General features: G+C 47.0%; 1 protein-coding gene across 2 annotated transcripts in view; it reads right to left on the bottom strand.

The window, feature by feature from the left end:
• SLC20A1 (solute carrier family 20 member 1) overlaps nucleotides 1-18306 on the bottom strand; it is a 37414-nt gene extending 19108 nt beyond the window's left edge. The window contains exons 1-4 of one of the 2 annotated variants that reach the window (XM_088443304.1): nucleotides 18055-18306; nucleotides 3839-4458; nucleotides 3564-3704; nucleotides 1629-1714 (exon numbers count right to left, since the gene is read on the bottom strand). In XM_088443304.1, the coding sequence (XP_088299430.1) occupies nucleotides 1629-1714; nucleotides 3564-3704; nucleotides 3839-4184 (573 nt within the window). In that variant the 5' untranslated portion in view covers nucleotides 4185-4458; nucleotides 18055-18306. Of the gene's footprint in view, nucleotides 1-1628; nucleotides 1715-3563; nucleotides 3705-3838; nucleotides 4459-10902; nucleotides 11062-18054 lie in introns of those variants that run through there. The other variant, XM_088443305.1, reaches the window with a different exon arrangement.
• Between the last annotated feature and the right edge of the window lie 719 nt (nucleotides 18307-19025).

Genomic DNA, 19025 nt, shown 5'->3' with positions numbered 1-19025 from the left:
TATAGAAAAACCATGTGATCTGTCTACAACACTTGCAGAAATATCACATTTATCATTTGGTCACTTTCTCTATGGATAATGAGATTAAGATTTAAATATGAAAACTGCAGCCTTCGAGTCACTGCTAGATGTGGGCACAACCAGGTAGGGACCCTAGCACTGGGATGAACAGCTGCTACCCTTCAGTTGTCATTTGCAATCACATCCTGGCATAGAAGGGTATTTCTGCAGAATGCAGGCATCAAAATTTGCAACATTCAAAACACTGGGGTACATTTATGAAGACATCTTATGCTGGCCATACACGCTACAATTATCTGGGCGATCCGCCAGATATCCGCAGATTGCCTCGATAATTGTAACATGTGTGCGGGCAACCGAGGGTTAAATATTGCTCAGTCGGGCATGCACGGTGAGAAATCTCAGTGTATGCCGCAGACATCTGCGGCTGGCAGATAAAATGTCTGTCAGGCATTTTATCTGGACGTGTATGCCCAGCTTTACAGACTAAGTTCCCAATTTCTAACAATAATAATAAAAAAAAAATACTTATAAAGTAGCTGGTGTGAATAATGTAACAATTGCATGCACATATGGGATAATGGGTGTAGTTTGTAAAACAGGAAGTAATTCATGAAAAACTTCTAAAAAGTAATGTAAAAGACGAGACCTAGTAAACATTCTCATCCATACATCACATCAGTGGTGGAACCAGGAAATGGTTCATCGGGGTGATAACACCCCCAAATAAAAAAATTCTCTCCTGCCCACTTTGACCAGGAAGCATAATTACACACAATGACCCAGTGGACATAGGAATGGCAGAAAGTGTCTCTGGAGTTTGCAAACAGAGCATGTTCTTATTGATGTGCACTATATGCCAATACCCCTCTGTCTCTATGGAGACAAGGAGCCATTAATACATACAGTAGTTCAGTTTACCATTGTTACTACCCTTACACCAAGGAATCCCCCATATCCAACAAACAGACTGCAGACTTCACGAAGCCATAATACTAATGAAGTACTAATGGGATCAACATTGGAAGACTAAAGCGGTGATCTTGGCTGGTTAATTTCATCAGCTATAAGAACATGTGTGAGCTTATACATTAGTCCCTTGTATTGGATCAGATATTGCAACATCCAACCGCGGAGGGCAATCAACCATGCCATGTACAGCATGGCTCATCAGACCTGCATCTAACCTAGGGTAGGGCAACTGGACCAGTAGCTCACCAGTTGTTTGGCAACTGTGCCATGCAATATGAGCGCACCACAACACTAATGTCTATACACTGAGAGGCAATCATGTGCAGCTTGCAGGAGCATCCACAAACTAGATCAGTGTATACAATGAATGGAAAAAAAAAAAAAAAAAACACCTAACATATAGCTGTAACAATGGGATTTGTAGGTGGTTAACAGATTAGATGAGCCATAGCAGTCTGTGTAAATCAGCTAACCTGCCCTCTCAGAAGAAAATCAGCAACACTTCCCATAGAAGTTGGAAGAAATTCTTAAAACGCTCCAAGTTTCAGAGAAATATTTTGAGGCCAACGCAGGGTTGAAAATATGTTCAAGACTTGTCTGACCGGCTTTCGGTAACAGTAGTAAAGACAACTTACCTTGTGAAGGATGAACATTCGCACAAGGAAGAAGAGCAGCGCAGACATAATTCCAGATAACAGAGGAGAAATAAACCAGGACAACACTAGAAGATAAAACAGAAAGTTACATTAGCTTTACCGGCACTTACAGAAAAGGCAATAAATTAACCTAACACAAAACAAAGTGAAGGTCTTAGAATGTTATAGTCATTGTAACTTTACATCAAAGAGAGAACTAAAAGCCTGTAGCCATACAGATATTAAAATTACATTTCTGTGTGAAGACAAAAACAATGTGACCTCTGCAAAGCCAGCACATGATGTAACTGACTTCTCACATAATATGGCAGCATGCTATTTCTGAATAAGGTCCTGTTTAAGCAGAACAGTTATGACAACCAAGATAATAATTAGGTTTATGAAAAGTCTATTTTAAAGAGGAGTTAATGGGAAATAATATATCCAGGAAAAAAGGACAAATATATAAAACCCAGAAAGGAAGAAAAAAATAATAAAAAAAAAAAAGTAAAAAAAAGTGAAATTGGAACACCATACGTGATTTATTCCAGTAGTTTATGAAATATTTCCCATGTAAATCCCATGACTAAGACAGCGGAATGTCAGCTTCCTCTATAGTCAAGTAAAAATGTTTACACACAATTACACCATAAAAGATATTGGTCTTATAGCCAGTTGTAAATCACAATTATAACACTTTCAGACAGCGAATGGCAAAAACCCCAGCTTTTACCCTGCATTTTGCCATTTTCTGTCTGATACCCCTTTCACACAGGAAAATGAAAATCCTGGGTAATTCACTTTTACCTAGTAATTTGTAAACAACCTGGCTTTTTCCCTGTGCGAGAGAGGGTCAACCCGGGACTTAATACTCTACGACCCTGCAAAAAACCAGGGCCGGAGACCTGGGAATTTAGTCCCGGGATGACCCTTTCACATAGGGAAAAATCCCAGGTTGTTTAGCAAATTACTGAGTAAAAGTGAATTAATCAGGATTTTCATTTTCAGTGTGAAAGGGGAATAAAATTATTTTATTTAACAGTCAGTGTTGTGCTCAATTCACTTGTGATAAGCCATAGCCCCCCAGATGCTTTTAGATTTTACCACAAATACCTTTTTGCTAACAAAGGAGGATCAAGTTACTAAGCTTAATCACTAAACTGCAATAACTATGGGCAATAAATCCTCATATCTGAGCAGTCCAACATATGCAGTTCTGCAACGACCTGAACAAATGAATATACTAAACAGTTCAACACCTAGCCCCCCCACCACACACACGGGATAAGAAGCCAATCAGATTTTCCGCTCCGGGTTATCTCAAACAGTTTTGGAACCGTCGGAAAACATCTTAGTCAAGTGAGTTTGGTTGAAAAACAATGATCAAGTCGGCATATACTTGGCAAGATTGGCAAGCTTAAGAGGATCTCAGTTAACTCTTACTAATGTGCACCTATTTACTGTTGGTGCACCAACACATTCAGGGTGTAATCATTATTTCTTGAGCCAGTAGCTCCTGTCTAAAGTGACCATGAGCTATTAAATTCTTTTGGTCAACCATCACTTATTGCAGATTTCTACTTGCACTGCCTGAGATGAGAGCAGAAAGCTGCCCAAAGTAGGGCTTTTGAAGGTCCACTGCAGCACGCCCAGCTTTTGGGTGCCTTAAATTGCGCCCAAAAACTGGACGCCATTTAAAGGTGCCCGGCTGGGTTTATCCACTTTACACAACTAATCCCATGCATTTTGGGTGCAAGAGTGCAGCAGTCATGACCAGCACAGGCTGGCCACGTAAACAAATAGCTCCCGTCACTTTAGACGAGAACTACAGGCGCCCAAAACATTTGAATCGCCCCCTCAGTTTGTATTTCATTCCTCTATAAAAAAACAAACAAACAAGAATGTTGCCTCTAGGAGACAGACTATGTGACTCACCAATGCGGAGCAGCTCAGACCACTTAACTCCTTCCTGACCTTTTGCCACCAGAGAAAAGCCAATGGTGGCCCCAACAATGCAATGTGTTCCAGAGATCGGTAACTTTAGGAAGGAAGCCGCCAGCTGCCAAACGGCAGAGCCTGAAAGAAATTGGACACATAACAAAATTTCTAAGTATGCCTTCACCTTAGACAGTCATTTGTATCCTAAAAAGAGGACCATGTCAAATGTCAAGTGTTGCACTACTGCTCACTATAGTCCAAGGCTTACTCACCAAACATAGCACTGATGGACCCAGCCATTAGGAGCTCCTGTGAAGTATTGTACATGTTGACGTCAATCAAACCCTTGCGAATGGTTTCACTCACTTTAGCGCCCAGCAGAACAGAACCCACGGTTTCGAATATAGATGCCAGAATGCAAGCCTGTCGTAAAGTTACCACACCAGAGCCTACAGCAGTGCCAAAGGAGTTTGCTACATCATTGGCACCAACCGAGAAAGCCAGCACAAAGGCGATGACAAAACCCAGCACAAGCATCCAAAGGTAGGCAGTCATAGGACCTCCCATCTCAAAGCCGAAGGTGCTCGTAACTACACTGAAAACGGTTGTTGATTCCATATTTACTTTTGGCTCAATGTGAAATCAGATAATAAAAAAAAAATTAAATACTTAATATGTAAACCAAAAAAAATAATGAGGTAAGAAAATAATTCAATAAATTACTATAAAATTAAATATGCAGTAAACTGAATAGGGCCGAGAGTCTCGGACTAAAGTCTTTGTTATTTGCTGCGTATGCAAATGGGTTTTCTAGAGTTCCTTTGGCTCTGGCAGGTTAGATATGAACAAAATTCCATGGTGCAAAAACAATGAAACAGGCAGACTCTTCATTCTGTAAAGAAAGGAAAGATGCGTTAAGGACTGATCAGACAGAGCTGGGTGTGCGCTGGGCAGCTCTCTTTCTGGTATAAAGTCTCACCACAACCTATTTATGTGCACTTAAGGCATGGCCAAACAAGGCGTGCACTTCCTTTGCTTACCCTCCATGTGGCTGTATCCCAGTCTTATACCAAGTACAGGAGAGTATCAGAATTGACCAACAGGTTAATTGATGATAGAAAATAGTACCTATTTTATAGCACTTGCACTGAGACTAAAAAGGAGAAGCCACTATCTATTAGGATAAGCAGTTATGATTTTATTAGTCCCTTATGTAACAAGTTCAAAACAGTCTGCAACAATCATAAAATACAGGTGGAAAACATGCTCAGACCAGAGATTCATGGCCAGGGCCAAGGTCCTCCATGTACATGCCAAAACAATAAACCACCCAATTCATTGACCGTGATTCAATTCAAGACTATGCTGAACAGCCCCGGGAGGGAGCTCCCGGAGCTATTTAATTCAGCACGATGTATTGTCCGACTAAAGGATTTATTCTCGCACCCTCCTGAGGGTGAGAGGAGAAATCCCACTAAAGTGCTGGCTGCGCGGCTGCTTTCCGGTTCTGTGCGGCGCTAACATCCTCGCAGCCGGCACTTTAGTCGAAGAATGCCGGTTCTCGTGACTAAACACCCAGTTTAAGTCGTGAGAACCGTCATTTTTCAACTTAACAGTGTGCTGAACAGAATAGCTCCGGGAGCTCCCTCCTGGGGGTAATCTGTATCGCTTTGAATTGAATCGCGGTCATTGTCCTTCTAGACTAGTGTTAATAATTGTGGATTATTTATGCCAGGTCGGCATAAAAGCAAACATAGAAAAAAAAACTAAGCACAGAATTCATCAGATTCTTAACAGGTTCAGTGACCCAATAGAAGAAATGGCCCAGGAGGCAGCTAGACCCGGAAAAGGCAGTCTTTTCTATCAATACCAGTGGCCTCACATATGAAACTTTTCAACCTTACTGTACACACCAAGTAGTTTTTGTGCCTACATCATAGGCCTTACTAGGCATAAATTAAAATGAAAGGGGCAGTTTTACCCCATGGCAAAATCAAACTGAACTTCAGTTGAAGCAAAATGTGCAGGTAGATTTGGAGGTGGGACATGGGCACATTCTAGCTCAACTCCACAGGGGCAAAGTTTCACCTATAATGCTGGCCATACACTAGCGCGATTCTGTACCGATTGCACGATTTTAGACTCCTCTTACGATGCATTGTGTGCAAATCGTGCAGTGTTTAGGTAGGAATACGATCCGATGCGTGCTCCCGCTGCTCTTAGATCATATTTTATGATCAGACGTGCAGCCCATATGATCTGTCGTAGTCTAATGCAGATCGCCCTGTATATTTGTGCATGTGATGCATCGTGCGTCTGACCGTCCTAGCAGCGTCATTTGAGTGACATTTTTCTGTACACGCCCAAGCTCCATTTACAATGACATCGTGAGCAGAGAGGAGCAGCAGACACGATTGTGTCTAAAATAGGTGCCATTTTTTTTTTTTTTATACACCCCCTGGTGAAGCCCAGCCCTCTATTTAAATTAAGGCCAAATCTATAAGATGATCACGTTTTTTAGTGAGTCACACGATCGATCGTATCACGACCAGTCGTATAGGGGCGAATGATCGTACGTGCGATCGTATGTACATTGTGTGTCAAAAAGCACCAAATTGTGCGGCCGGGACTGCCAGGGAGTTCAAGGGAAATCGTATGCTGCATCGCATCTTATGCTGGTCGTACTAGTGTATGGCCAGCATAACTCTGTTTGCTCTTGCTCATAACGCTAGAGTGGTACTATTGGTTTGTTATGCCTCATATGGACAAGTGAATAGAAACATTAGGAGACACTTTTTTTTCCAAATTAAGCATAGTGGATTTGATCTTAAATCTTTTAATCCCATCAAGATTAAAAAGGGAATATGAATTCCAGCAGTTGCCAAGCAATTAAGAATATTTCCATTAAAGCATGTGACAATGCAGACTGCAGTCCCCAACCCACTCTCCAGGTTACATGTTACTTTAAGCTGGACTAGTATGCACTTGCCTTAAGGGAAGAGAATGACTAGGTAACCAGTGCGATGGAAAATAACAGAACACAGCATACAATACTATATGAATGTTACTATCAAACAGGTCACGCGAGGGAGAGAATATACATCTATCAATGACAAGATCTGATGCATTATGTTGGCCATACTGATACAGGTTTAAAACTGCACAACTGTTAATCGCCATACTTAGACACTACCTGTTAGGACATACTTTGAAAATCACCTGATCCAGCAAAGAGAAAACTCACGCTGAGCTCGTGTTGCTGGCTAGATGCCAACACCAAGGGAAGCAAATCGGGAAGCCGACTGCCTAAATACCAGCAGCCGGCTTCCCGACTGTCTTATCCCGGCATGGGTGAAATGCCGTGTGTCTAGATGTAGACGCCCGCATTTCCCCGACACCGGGAGACCGGCATCACGATCGTAGTGATGCCGGGCGCCGCGAGCGGACACCCGCGGGGGGGAGGGTTAGGTTTAGGGCTCCCGGGGGGGACTGAGGGTTAGGCACCCCCCCGGGAGGGTTAGGCACCCCCCCGGGAGGGTTAGGCACCCCCCCGGGAGGGTTAGGCACCCCCCCGAGGGACTTAGGTTTAGGCAGCGGGGAAGGGGGTGGTTAGGGTTAGGCACCTCTAAGGAGGGTTAGGTTAGTCTATACTTACCTATCCACGATCGGGATTTCCAGCGCTGTTGGGCTTGCGCTGCTTCGCACTCTGCTCCTGTCGGGCTGCTGCTGACGGGAATCATACCCATTCCGATGCCAACACAGGTGTCGTCCAGTGCACATGTGCAGCCCGTGCATACACAGTATGGGTGCTGAGTGAGCAATGCACCGTTGAAGAAAGCAGGAAGAGCACAGGGGTCACTTTTATCAGTACCCAGTGATGTCGTGTATCGTCGCTTAGCACAGCTATGAAGGATGCTTTAGCACTGAGCTACAGTAAAATGATTCACTGGAGAGGTGGCACGATAGGCAATCTCCGCCCGGCTTGTATTGCATCAGCCTTGTGCTTAGCGATACAGAACTGCTGCTGGCGAGTGCACTGCGCAGGACCTTGTGAAACCTCATTCTGGAGTCCAGTGGTGCGATGATGGGAAGCCGTGACAGGCCTTAAAGTAAAATATAGTGCCATCCTTAGATGGTGCCACGGGGGAGATTTATGAAGTGATGATAGATGAGAAAACAGTAACTGCGCACATTGGGGGAGATATATTAACCGCCAAAACGGCATCAGCACACGTTATTTGTGCCGATACAGCTTCTCCCCCATGTATGATTGGGGGTCTGGGCAGTAAATGACAGGGGCGCTGTGCCCCTTTCATCATTTGCGCTGCTATCTACAAGATAGCAGCGCCGATGGGCAGGGCTATGTATGAACGGTCAGTTCGCCTGACCGTTCCACCCGCTGCAGCTATCGCCATCGACAGCTGCAGTCTGGTGATGCCCTATCTCCACAGCAGGGACATCGTTGTCCCTGCTGCGGGGGCTACACACGGGATCTCACGATACTTGCGAGATCCCGCACATGCTCAGTGGAGCCGGCTGGGAGTGAGAGAGACAGTACATTAGCACTAGGCTGATGCGCTGTGTGCTCAGGCAGGGATCACCGGAGGGGGGAGAATTTTCAATCCACTGCTCCGACCGATGAGCTGTCAATACATCTCATCGTTAGTGCTTCCTGCGTCACCTCGGTAAAGAGGCGAAGCAGCAAGCGTTATAGTGGCACTACAATACATCTGCCCTATTATGTGCTGCAGTTATTAATGCAGTTATCTGCGGTAAATGATGGGGGTGCAGTGTTCCCCTGTAATAATGGCGCTACAATTTTAAACACGTGTTGATGTGGCCAGTGAGTCTAAGAACTGTCAGTAGCACTGAACATTCCGATTTTTTCCTGTAACGATTGCCACCTCAGAGTGGCGTTGTTGCTGTCTACTCTTCATTTCTCCGTCCAGCTGACATCTTGTTTTATTTGTTAATAAAGTCTGTTGAGGAGAGCAATAGTCTATTGTGAAACATGCATGTGCAAACAAAAAAAGTGCAGGGGCCGCTTGGAGGAAAAGACCCGGCGCCTGTGCAGTGAAACCTAAAACTACAAACAGGACAGCCGTCAGAGGGAGAGCGGAATTCGCCAGAGAAGTGAATTGACACAAAGAATATATCCTGCCGATGGCTGGACCAGCTTCACCACGATAAATGGGCAAAGCAGGTCCAGATAAACACTGATGATACGCCACTGATACATCTACCCCCATGGGGTCTATTCAGCAATAGTGACGATGTTGCCCAGAATATTAATCTGGCAACATAGTCGCAATTTTTTTTATCAATTATAAATATTTATGGCCCCTTTTCAGCAATATTTTTTGCAGGTACAGAGGTTGCGGTAACACGCTGTACCTGCGATGTTACAGAAGACATTGTTTTCCGTTTCCGAAAACAATCCCTTCTGTTTCTGCTCCTCCGCAGTCATGCGCTTCCGAACAGTCTCCGTCCCTGTTTTGTGATGACCGCAGAGGGGTAAGTACAACTCCAGCCTGTTCAAATAGATTTGTATATAGGCTTTATATTAATCTGTATACATGTATATTCATGTGCTTTTATATTTAAAATGAAAAAAATAAATAAAAATTATATATATATATATATATATATATATATATATATATATATATATATATATATATATATATATATATACACACACACACACATACCTTAAATATAACAGCACATAAATATAAATGTATACAGGCTAATATAAAGTCTGTATACATGTCAATCACTTTCAGCAGGTTTAACAGGCTCCAATTGGTCTTACCTGACGGCGGTCACCGGGAAGCAGGGACGGAGACTTGGGCGGTGTTACAGGATATGGGAAATTCAATGCATTTTCTTCATAGAATGCCATTCTGAGATGGCGTTATATAAAGTAATGATTTTTCTAGTAATTTACCACTTTTTGCCATGCTGAATAGCAAAAAGCATTAAAGTACTGTAGAGATCAGTGGATGATGCCTACAGTACGGTACCCTGCAAGATTGGAATTAATGAAGATAATTACGTCATTTTCTTCGTTACCTCATAGCTGAATAGGGTATTTACATAAATACTGAAGTCAGTTTCCACATTTTTCTATGTAAAAAAATAAATAATTGCTGAATAGATCCCCATGTGTTAGGGCACAAGTGATGAAAAGAGCAGCTTTTCATTGCTTACTGCAGGACATACATTACAACATTGTTTACACATGCCGAATGCGCCACTGATAAAAGGCTGACCGTGGGGAAATCTGATTTTAATACATTTTAGAGCAAGCGTAACTCATTGTTCCGGGATAATGCAGAAAAAAAAAAAAAAAAGGAGTTATGCCCTGCTTGATACATGTATCCCAGTCTCTTCACTACTTTTCGCCAGCTCAGTAAACATGATGCCATACAGAGGTAATGCTATAAAGTTGTACAAAGGATGAGAAGGGACCTGCGCTACGCCCACAGTGTGCCATGGGGCTGCGGGTACATGAGGAGCACACCTGAGAGGGGCATAAATCTGACTGCACTGCAAGATACCATCATGGCACACGGTGACCTGCACTACACTCACTGTGTGCCATGGGACTGCGGGTACATGAGGAGCACACCCGAGAGGGGCATAATTTAAATCTGACTGCACTGCAAGATACCATCATGGCACACGGTGACCTGCACTACACTCACTGTGTGCCATGGGACTGCGGGTACATGAGGAGCACACCCGAGAGGGGCATAATTTAAATCTGACTGCACTGCAAGATACCATCATGGCACATGGTGACCTGCACTACGCCCACTGTGTGCCATGGGACTGCGGGTACATGAGGAGCACACCTGAGAGGGGCATAAATCTGACTGCACTGCAAGATACCATCATGGCACACGGTGACCTGCACTACGCCCACTGTGTGCCATGGGACTGCGGGTACATGAGGAACACACTTGAGAGGGGCATAATTTAAATCTGACTGCACTGCAAGATACCATCAATGGAGAAAGCAGGAATATTCCTTTCCCCTGTGAAAAAGCTCTTTGTTGCTTTCATAAACTATGGAAACGATGACAGGCAAGTGAGGATTTAGAAAGAAGAGAGATTATAATTCTGCAGAGTTGGAGGGAAAGACCGTAATCCTGCGTCCCTCCTCTCCCTGTAGAACTACAAGTCCCATAATGCCCACGGGGGATTATAGGCGAGTATAGGACAATGAGGGGCGCAGAGTAACAAGGTGGGTAATGCAGAGGTACCCGCAGTTAACGGCGGGCACAGGGTAAGTTCCTAGGCACATGTGCCAGCACCGGGCACCGCTTACCGTGTCCCGGAGACCAGAGCTCTCTCCTCCCGCTACACAGAAGCTGCTACACCCGCCGGCGCCTTTTCCCTTGTTCCCTTCCCGCTCGATGTCAACAGCAATAGAATAGCACTAGCGCTATAGCGAGGAGGAGGGGGAGGGATGGCGCCAAAACCAGTGTTCAAAACCAGCCACCCATTGACTGGAGGGAGGAGCGATGCTGCTGGGAGGGAGCTGGCGGTGTCACCGCAGCCGGATGCGAGCACCGGGAAGAATGACAGCGCGGCCGTATCCTCCCCAGTAACACAGAGCACGGACTCTTTACAGGCACTGGCGGCGGGGAGATAGGACGCGGGACTACAAGTTCCAGCAGTACCTGCCGCCAGCTTCAGGCTCCGACTTCTATTATTCAGAGAGATGGAGGAGGGCTGTAGGCAATATTTAATATTACCGTCATTATTACAGTAATAACCCGGGCTCTCTGGCAGGCTGGGGGCCACATGGCGGCTGGGGTTGGAGACGCAGTACACAACCTCCAGAATCTGGCTAACAATTGAGTTAACACAGGATGAGATGTATCAACCCTAAAGAATGGAGAAGTTGCCCATAGCATAGTCTATAAAATAAATAAAAGCCGATTGTTGCCATGGGCAACTTCTCAGTTTAATACATTTGCCCCATGGTTCCCTGGCCACACACTAGGGATGGACATAAGCGAATAGTTAGCAACCATCATGTTCCTGATAAATTTCCATTCAATGCTGAGGTTGCCAACCATTGCAAGCCTTCTTTAGTGCCCATGCAACAGCTGTTTAAACCTAAGTTTAGCTGCAGGCACCTGCATGTGATGTCCACAGCACAGCATCTTTGAGCATGCACAAGTTCTTGCAGCCAACAGCACACAACCATTATTATTATTTATTACCAGCTATTTATATAACGTACACATATTCTGCAGCGATTTACAGAGATGCTTGCCTTGCGGATGGTCCTCCCTACTACACATCAAACCTAAAAGAATGGAGAGGATCTCATAGCAAACAATCAGCTTTTGCCTATTAATTTATATACTGTACTTGATAAATGTTACCTCGAAGCTGCTTTGTTACTATGGGCAACTACTCCACTCTTTATTTTCCATAGCTCCTTGCTAGACCACAGGTGTATTCATTACTGACTGGCATTTTAAAATATTCACAGGTGGCTCTTATTAATTCACTTGTGATGCTGTGAGGAGACCTGGAAAACATGCATTAGAATACTGGCTACACACTTGTCGATATATTGCTTGTTTGAACGACGAACAATATATATCGCGAGAGCATTGACAGGTGTTTACACTCAATATGTCTGAACAACATAGTTCACAAACATCAGGTCAGCAATGCAGCACAGCCAATGTAGATATACATCGGTGCATGTGTTTACGGGCAACCTGCTTCAGGGACAGAGGACACAGACATCACAACTGGGCGGACAAATGCCCGTCCACTTTTGATGTCAGGTCAGACAAGTCGAGCAGCCGATTGGTAATGTATAGTTTTCCAATCGGCCACTCTGTCGTAGGGATTGTCATCGGTGAGACGTCAATCAGTTATTACAATCAATGGCACAAAAACCATCTATGGTAAGGGTGGGCAATAAGTGGCCCTCCAGCTGTTGCATATCTATACATCCCAGCATGCCCTGCCAGTTCTGCTATTTGGACATGCTAAAACTGTTGCAAGGCATGCTGGGATTTGTAGTTCAACAGCTGGAGGGCAGTGTAATGCCCACCCCTGATCTATGGTGAAAAATTGATGGCCACCACTGCTCAGGGCACGGAGGGCCAATCAAAAACAGGAGGGGGCAGCTCTGTCCCATCAAAACAAAAACAGGTCTCCCACTCATCCATCGATGGTGGAGAACCATTGGCTGTTAACCATCAATGATTGCCAACTATCGATTGTCATCCCTACTCTTGTCTCAGCAAGGAACACAGGGCCTGATTCAGAGCCGGACGCTCTTTCAGAGCGCTCGCTTTGAATCAGTGCCCGCCTATTGTATTTTTAGAGCGGTCTCCTGGTGCGAGCGGCCAGGATGATGGTCGCAATGGTCAAGACCATCGGACTTGCAACGAGACCCTTGTGGTAGGGTCTCGTTGCCGCAAGTCCCAGTGGACTTCTTGCTCTTACAGAGCAAGAAGTCCACCCACTGACTTCACTTGTGAGGTCAGTGGGGCCGGCCCTAGACGGTAGGCGGTCCCATGGGAACACCTCTGTCTGGGCAGCCACGCCCCGGCCCACCCACCAAAGGGGGCGTGCTGTCACTCAACATCGACAGCACGCCACCTTTGTAGAGAGACCCGGAGCAACGGTTTGCCCGTCGCTATCCGGGTCTCACGCATGCGCACGACAGAGCCGCCTCAGTCGTGTGCATGCGCACTGGGCCAACATCGACCCGCTTGCGAGTGGGTCTGAATCAGGCCCACAGTAGCTAATACGCCCGCAATCGACAGATTGTTGCGTACTGTGCATGCATCGCAGTGCGTGAACTACCCATTGTGTTCGGGACTGCGATCGCAGTGACTACGCAGACCCATAACACGGTGATTGGCAGGGAGTGTCGTTTATGGGTGGTAATGGGGTAGTATTCATCTGAATGCAGGCGTGCCAGTGCATTTGAACGCGTTTTCAGGGGCGTGCATAAATTATCCACTGCATGCCCAATGCAGCCTGAGGCTTGATAGCGTGTGTGGAAGTTAGCAATTTCTGGTAAGGTCAGGGCTTGTGCAAGTGTGCATGATGCTGTGAGGGTACTCAATGGTACCGATGGTTTCGCAGTCTTGCTAAACATTACGGATGTGTGTAAGGTAAAGTGGCGTCCTTATGTAGTGCAGCGGTGGCATTGGGATCACAAACAAACAATCAGCATACTATCGCAGTTGAACTACGTGCGTAATCGCTATTGCATTTGCGTACCGTAGTGAATCAGGCCCTCAGTGTACCCAGCATTGTACAGAGGGCCTGATTCAGAGCCGAACGCTCTGACCAGAACGCTCGCTTTGAATCATGGCCCTCCTACCTAAACTTGGAGCGGCCTCCTGGCCGCTCGCATATGCTGTGGGTGACCACCCACAGCATATGCGAGCGGCCAAAAAGACCATCGGGCTTGCGACGAGACCCTGCGGTAGGGTCTCGGTGACCGCAAGCCCTGGAGTGAATTTGACTCTATCAGAGCCAAAATCACTCCCACTGACATCACTAGTGATGTCAGTGGGGCCGGACCCAGACGGTAGGCGTTCCCATGGGAATGCCTCCGTCTGGCAGCCACGCCCCCAGCACGCCAACCAAAGGGGGAGTGCTGTCACTCACCATCGACAGCACGCCCCCTTTGGTGCAAGACCCATAGCGATGGCTACCCTGTCGTTATTTGGGTCTCGCGCATGCGCACTAGGGCACCATCGACCCGGTCGCGAGCGGGTCTGAATCAGGCCCAGAGAACTAGGATTTGAGAAGCACTGCTTGATACATGTTCCCCTTTGTCCCTGCTAAATTGCCTTATCACTTGCTCCTCCAACGTCATCCCGGGCAGAGTGTACCGTGCCTTTTATTATGGCGTTACATTCTGTGGCGGCCAGGTTAGGCTGCAGATCTGGGCTTTACAGCTGGGAAGGAAGCTGCTGTGCTGCCAGAACATTTAAACAAATAAAAAGTTAAGGTTACCTATCATTCCTGCATTGTAGGTAATTTATGTATTACAGGATGATGACCGCAGCCATGGGCACACACAGCCCCGTAGCCATGAGCACTGCTGCCGGAATACAGTGCTCAGCTGGGCATCTGCATTGCCATGATGGCACATTAGTAGCAACTAGGGGACCACCAGCAGCTACCAGCTGTAGTAACTACGACTACCAGGCCTGCATGTGCGGCTACCCGATGTAGGCACTACCAGGCCTGCATGTGCGGCTACCCGATGTAGGCACCACCAGCCCTGCATGGCATGTGCGGCTGTCAGGTAGGCAGATGGTCGCCGCCCGCCATGTTGGCCACATTCCAGCAGCGTGCAGGGCTGAAGGGGCATGGCGGGGGGCCGGGGATGAGTCACTCGGGATGACGACATTTCCTCCATTGCACAAGCTCGGCGGCTCCACCACCATCAGCAGCAGCAGCAGCCGGCTGTATCTGGCCCATTCATTACTCATTATCATCAGTACGTAGCTGCGGCCTCTCCCACATGACTGAGCCGGGAAAGACTGAGCGGCGGTGAATGCTCTTCAGGACGCAAGAAAGCTCCACAGACACCAATAATTACCCCCAAGTCAGCCTCTGGCCGACGTGGCATGCTGGTACTTGTAGCTCCACACAGTGCCCGAACCGATAAAGGACACTGACGTATATCCTACTACACTGACAAATGAATAGCGGTACGAGGCCGGCAGGCAGGCTGCACAATGTGCGTACAATTATGTGTACGATGACTACACAGAGCAGGCAGTGTTACCCATCACACCGCCTACAGAGTAAACACGACAGTGCGGATCTGGCAGCCAGCATACAGGGACAACGCAGGCTGGCACCTATCATACTGGGTACAGAGTCACGAGGATAGTGGGAGATGGCAACTATCACACTGGCTACAGAGCAGTAGGGACAATGCAGGGCTGCCAGTCACCACACTGGGTACAGTCACCAGAACAGCACAGGCTGGCACCCATCACACTGGGTGGGTACAGAGGCACCCCAACAGTGCAGGCTGGCAACTTTCACAATGGGTACAGAGTCACTGGTATAGCACAGGCTGACAACCATCAAACAGGGTACAGAGTCACCAGGACAGTGCAGATGCCAGCTATCACTCTGAAGATCGCGTTAGCCGCTGTAGTCTATAGGCACCGCATATCAGCCAGCGGAGGGATCTCCCCGATCCCTCCGCCGGCAATGGGCGCCGCTCATGTGCAGACCGCGGGACTGCTCATGCGCAGCAGCCCCGAATGCACTCCGGCCACATAGCAGGAACGGGCTCCTTTCGGAGCCCTTCGCCCTGCATGTGCCGGTTAATACATCTGGCTGCTATGATTGCATTTTGCAATGCGATCATGGGCGATACTGCATGCCCTGATTGATCGCATTTTTGCAATTCTTTAATAAATGGGCCCCAGAGTCTCTCTGCATGTGCGGGAGGTCTGATGGGCATGCAGGAGGGTTTAATTTTATTGACCATTTACATTTTTTTCTCATGAATGGGTGGGTTGGGGCCCCAGTGCATTGCTTTGCCCAGGGCCCACACTGCTGTTAAGACAACCCTGGGAAGGGCTAAGGGAGGCCAAGAGATGCTGGGGATAAAAGAAGAAGAGGAAGCTACAAGTGAGAATGATAATAAACAGGAAAACTGACAGGCCCAAACAGTGCCCCCTGCCCTGCGCAATGGCATAGGTCGCAATACCCTAGTTACGGCCCTGCTGTGCACTGTCACCAGGACAGTGCAGACTGCCAACTATGGTACTGGTGCAGTGTAATTGGGACAGTGTGTGACTGGCAGCTATCACACAGTCACTGAGACAGTGCAGGATGGCAGCAATCACCTGGTGCAGGGTAACTGGGGCAATGTGGGGCTGGCAGGTATCAAACTGGTATAGAGCACCAGAAATCATGCAGTATGGCAGTAATCACACTGTAGTCAGAGACAGTACAGGATGGCAGCTATAACACTGGATACAGAGTCAGAGACAGTGCATGATGGCAGCTATTACCATCCTGCATTCTGTTAATCTATACCAAAGTAACTATTAGTCACAGAGAGTGCAGGATGGCAGCTATCACACTGGTAGAGAGTCACCAGGACAGTGCAGGATGGCAACTATTTACACTGAGTACAGTCACTGGGACAGTACAGGCTTCCAGCCATCACACAGATGTGTTATTTTCCTTGTACCTCACATATGTAACGACAAGTACATTAGCCAGTCATCAATCTCAGATGCTCCTTTTAGATCATGCTATAAATGTGTACCATTCCAGGCACTGGAGATAAGGACGTGCCCAAGGTCCTTTACACTAGTTACCCAACTTCTCCTGCATCTGCTGCCAACACCACAGTATGAGTGAGAGATAGGTAACTCATTAATATACCTGTGCCAACTATATACACATCACCATCTGTCACCAGTCACTGATCTATCTTCTAAATGGGCTATATATGATAATGTACAATGTGCTGCATGCGGTGTCATTGGGAACCTGTGTGTATGGTGTGACTCACTACAGGTCAGGTCACTGAGACAATTTCTACACTCGTTTACTGGGAGATGAATGTCCAGTGGCCCAATGAAACAACCCTCTGCAACTTTGTGATACAATGTTCTGTCTTCAGAAAACAATAAAAACATACAAGGGAGGAAAAACAGCTTTTGTGTTCATACCAGATTTACCTACAGGCAGATCGGCCAATAAATATCTAGACGATACAGTATACAATATCGGATATGGAAAACACACACCCATATGCCTAGTGCCATCCTCTTATTAGGGGGCCCATTTTGGGCAAAGGGAAGGACCCCAAAGATCCCCCGGTCAGGAGGAGAACACGTGTCCACTATAGTCCAGCATACAGCGGTTACACTGTATATACAGGGATATAACACATGATACAATGTTCCAGCATCCACATCACTGCTCAGTAATACAGCATCGTACATTATACACAGTATAATAGGGCCCTGCAAGCCACAGAGGACACCAAGCTGTAACTTCTCAGCGCCTGTTAGGGAAGGACTGACGTGACAGATTCTCTGCAAAGCTCTGCACAATGGTGTCCGCTGTACAGATACATACAAGATACACAATAATCTCCTAACAGCAGACTGCTATGCTTGTGCGGCAGTAACCAAGCCTGCTGCATGATACACCATGCACTGAGACAATGTATGGTCCGGAGGACACAGAGTATAGCCAGGTATAGACCGCCACCCAGCTCTATAGTGACAGGGGTTACACCGATCCGAGTGTCAGCTCCTGGGGCACACACGGTATATGGGCACATAGAGCAGCAGCCTCCTCCCCTCCTGATGGATACTATCTACAGCATCCACCCTTGCGATGTATGAGGTGTGTGTGTGTGTGTGTATATATATATATATATATATATATATATATATATATATATATAAATGTAGGGGGTGACACTACTCACCACTGTGCGCCCGGGGATGTAGCGGCGGTCAGTGCAGATGCCGGTGTCAGAGCTTCCTCGGCGCCATATTCTCAGAGCAGCGACCTCGTGTGCGTAATATACTGAGGAGGAGGAGGAGCGCGGCCCCGCCCTGCTGCCATTCATTCACCACTGACCCAGCCCAGGATGCCCGGGAGCGCATCACCGGCTACGCTCAACACGTGACACACACCGGGGTGCGGCGGGCAGGAGGCTGACTGGTCACCGGGGCTGTGAGATGAGGGGGGCTGGGCCGGAATACCGGTAACCGGGAGCTCATGGGGGGAGGGGCGGGAGCGCGACACATTGACAGGTCACGCCTATCTCGCAATGTCTGAGGGTTATGATTGGTCAGCTGTAGGGGAGGATGGAGGTGACGTCACACATGATGCCAGTAAGTGGTGGGCGAGTCGCGAGTGAGGGGTATGATTACGTCTAGATGGGGGCATCCTGGGGGCAAGCAGCAGGCTCTTAGGAGAGAGATGTAGTCAGCGCGTCTATTGCTGCACGCTGTGCATTGTATACATTAAGCTGCCCTCATCACGGTTTTAGATTATACAGCAGCCAGCAGCATATGAGGAAAGCAGGGTCCTGGCATTGGCTAAGGTTAACAATATCTGGGGCTCCCCTGTATATGATGCCAGGCACATACCCTACAATTCCCAGTACCGATGTGGGTAGAAATCAGAAGTGTTGTAGTGTTTGTTATGGTGCCAGAATGATATGCTGGCATGCCTGGCCTCAGCCAAACCTTTGCCTGCCAGGAAGAGAGAAGAGGGGGCTTCCTGAGGGCAGGGGGCATAAAGAGAAAGAATATTTAATATTTTTGAAACAACGGGCGAGGTTGGGTAAAATCTGAGCCCTCCTCATCCCCCCCTCCACACACCTCCAGTTTCAGGGACTGTTGGCTATTGTTCTTCATGTTTACTTGCTTGTCTCCAGATATCGTCTGT

The sequence above is a fragment of the Taudactylus pleione genome, unplaced genomic scaffold (genome assembly GCF_031769625.1).
Source record: "Taudactylus pleione unplaced genomic scaffold, aTauple2 ptg000329l, whole genome shotgun sequence".
NCBI classification, from domain to species: domain Eukaryota; kingdom Metazoa; phylum Chordata; class Amphibia; order Anura; family Myobatrachidae; genus Taudactylus; species Taudactylus pleione.
The sequence above is the reverse complement of the archived record's forward strand: the minus strand, read 5'-3'. Positions and strand labels throughout refer to the sequence as shown.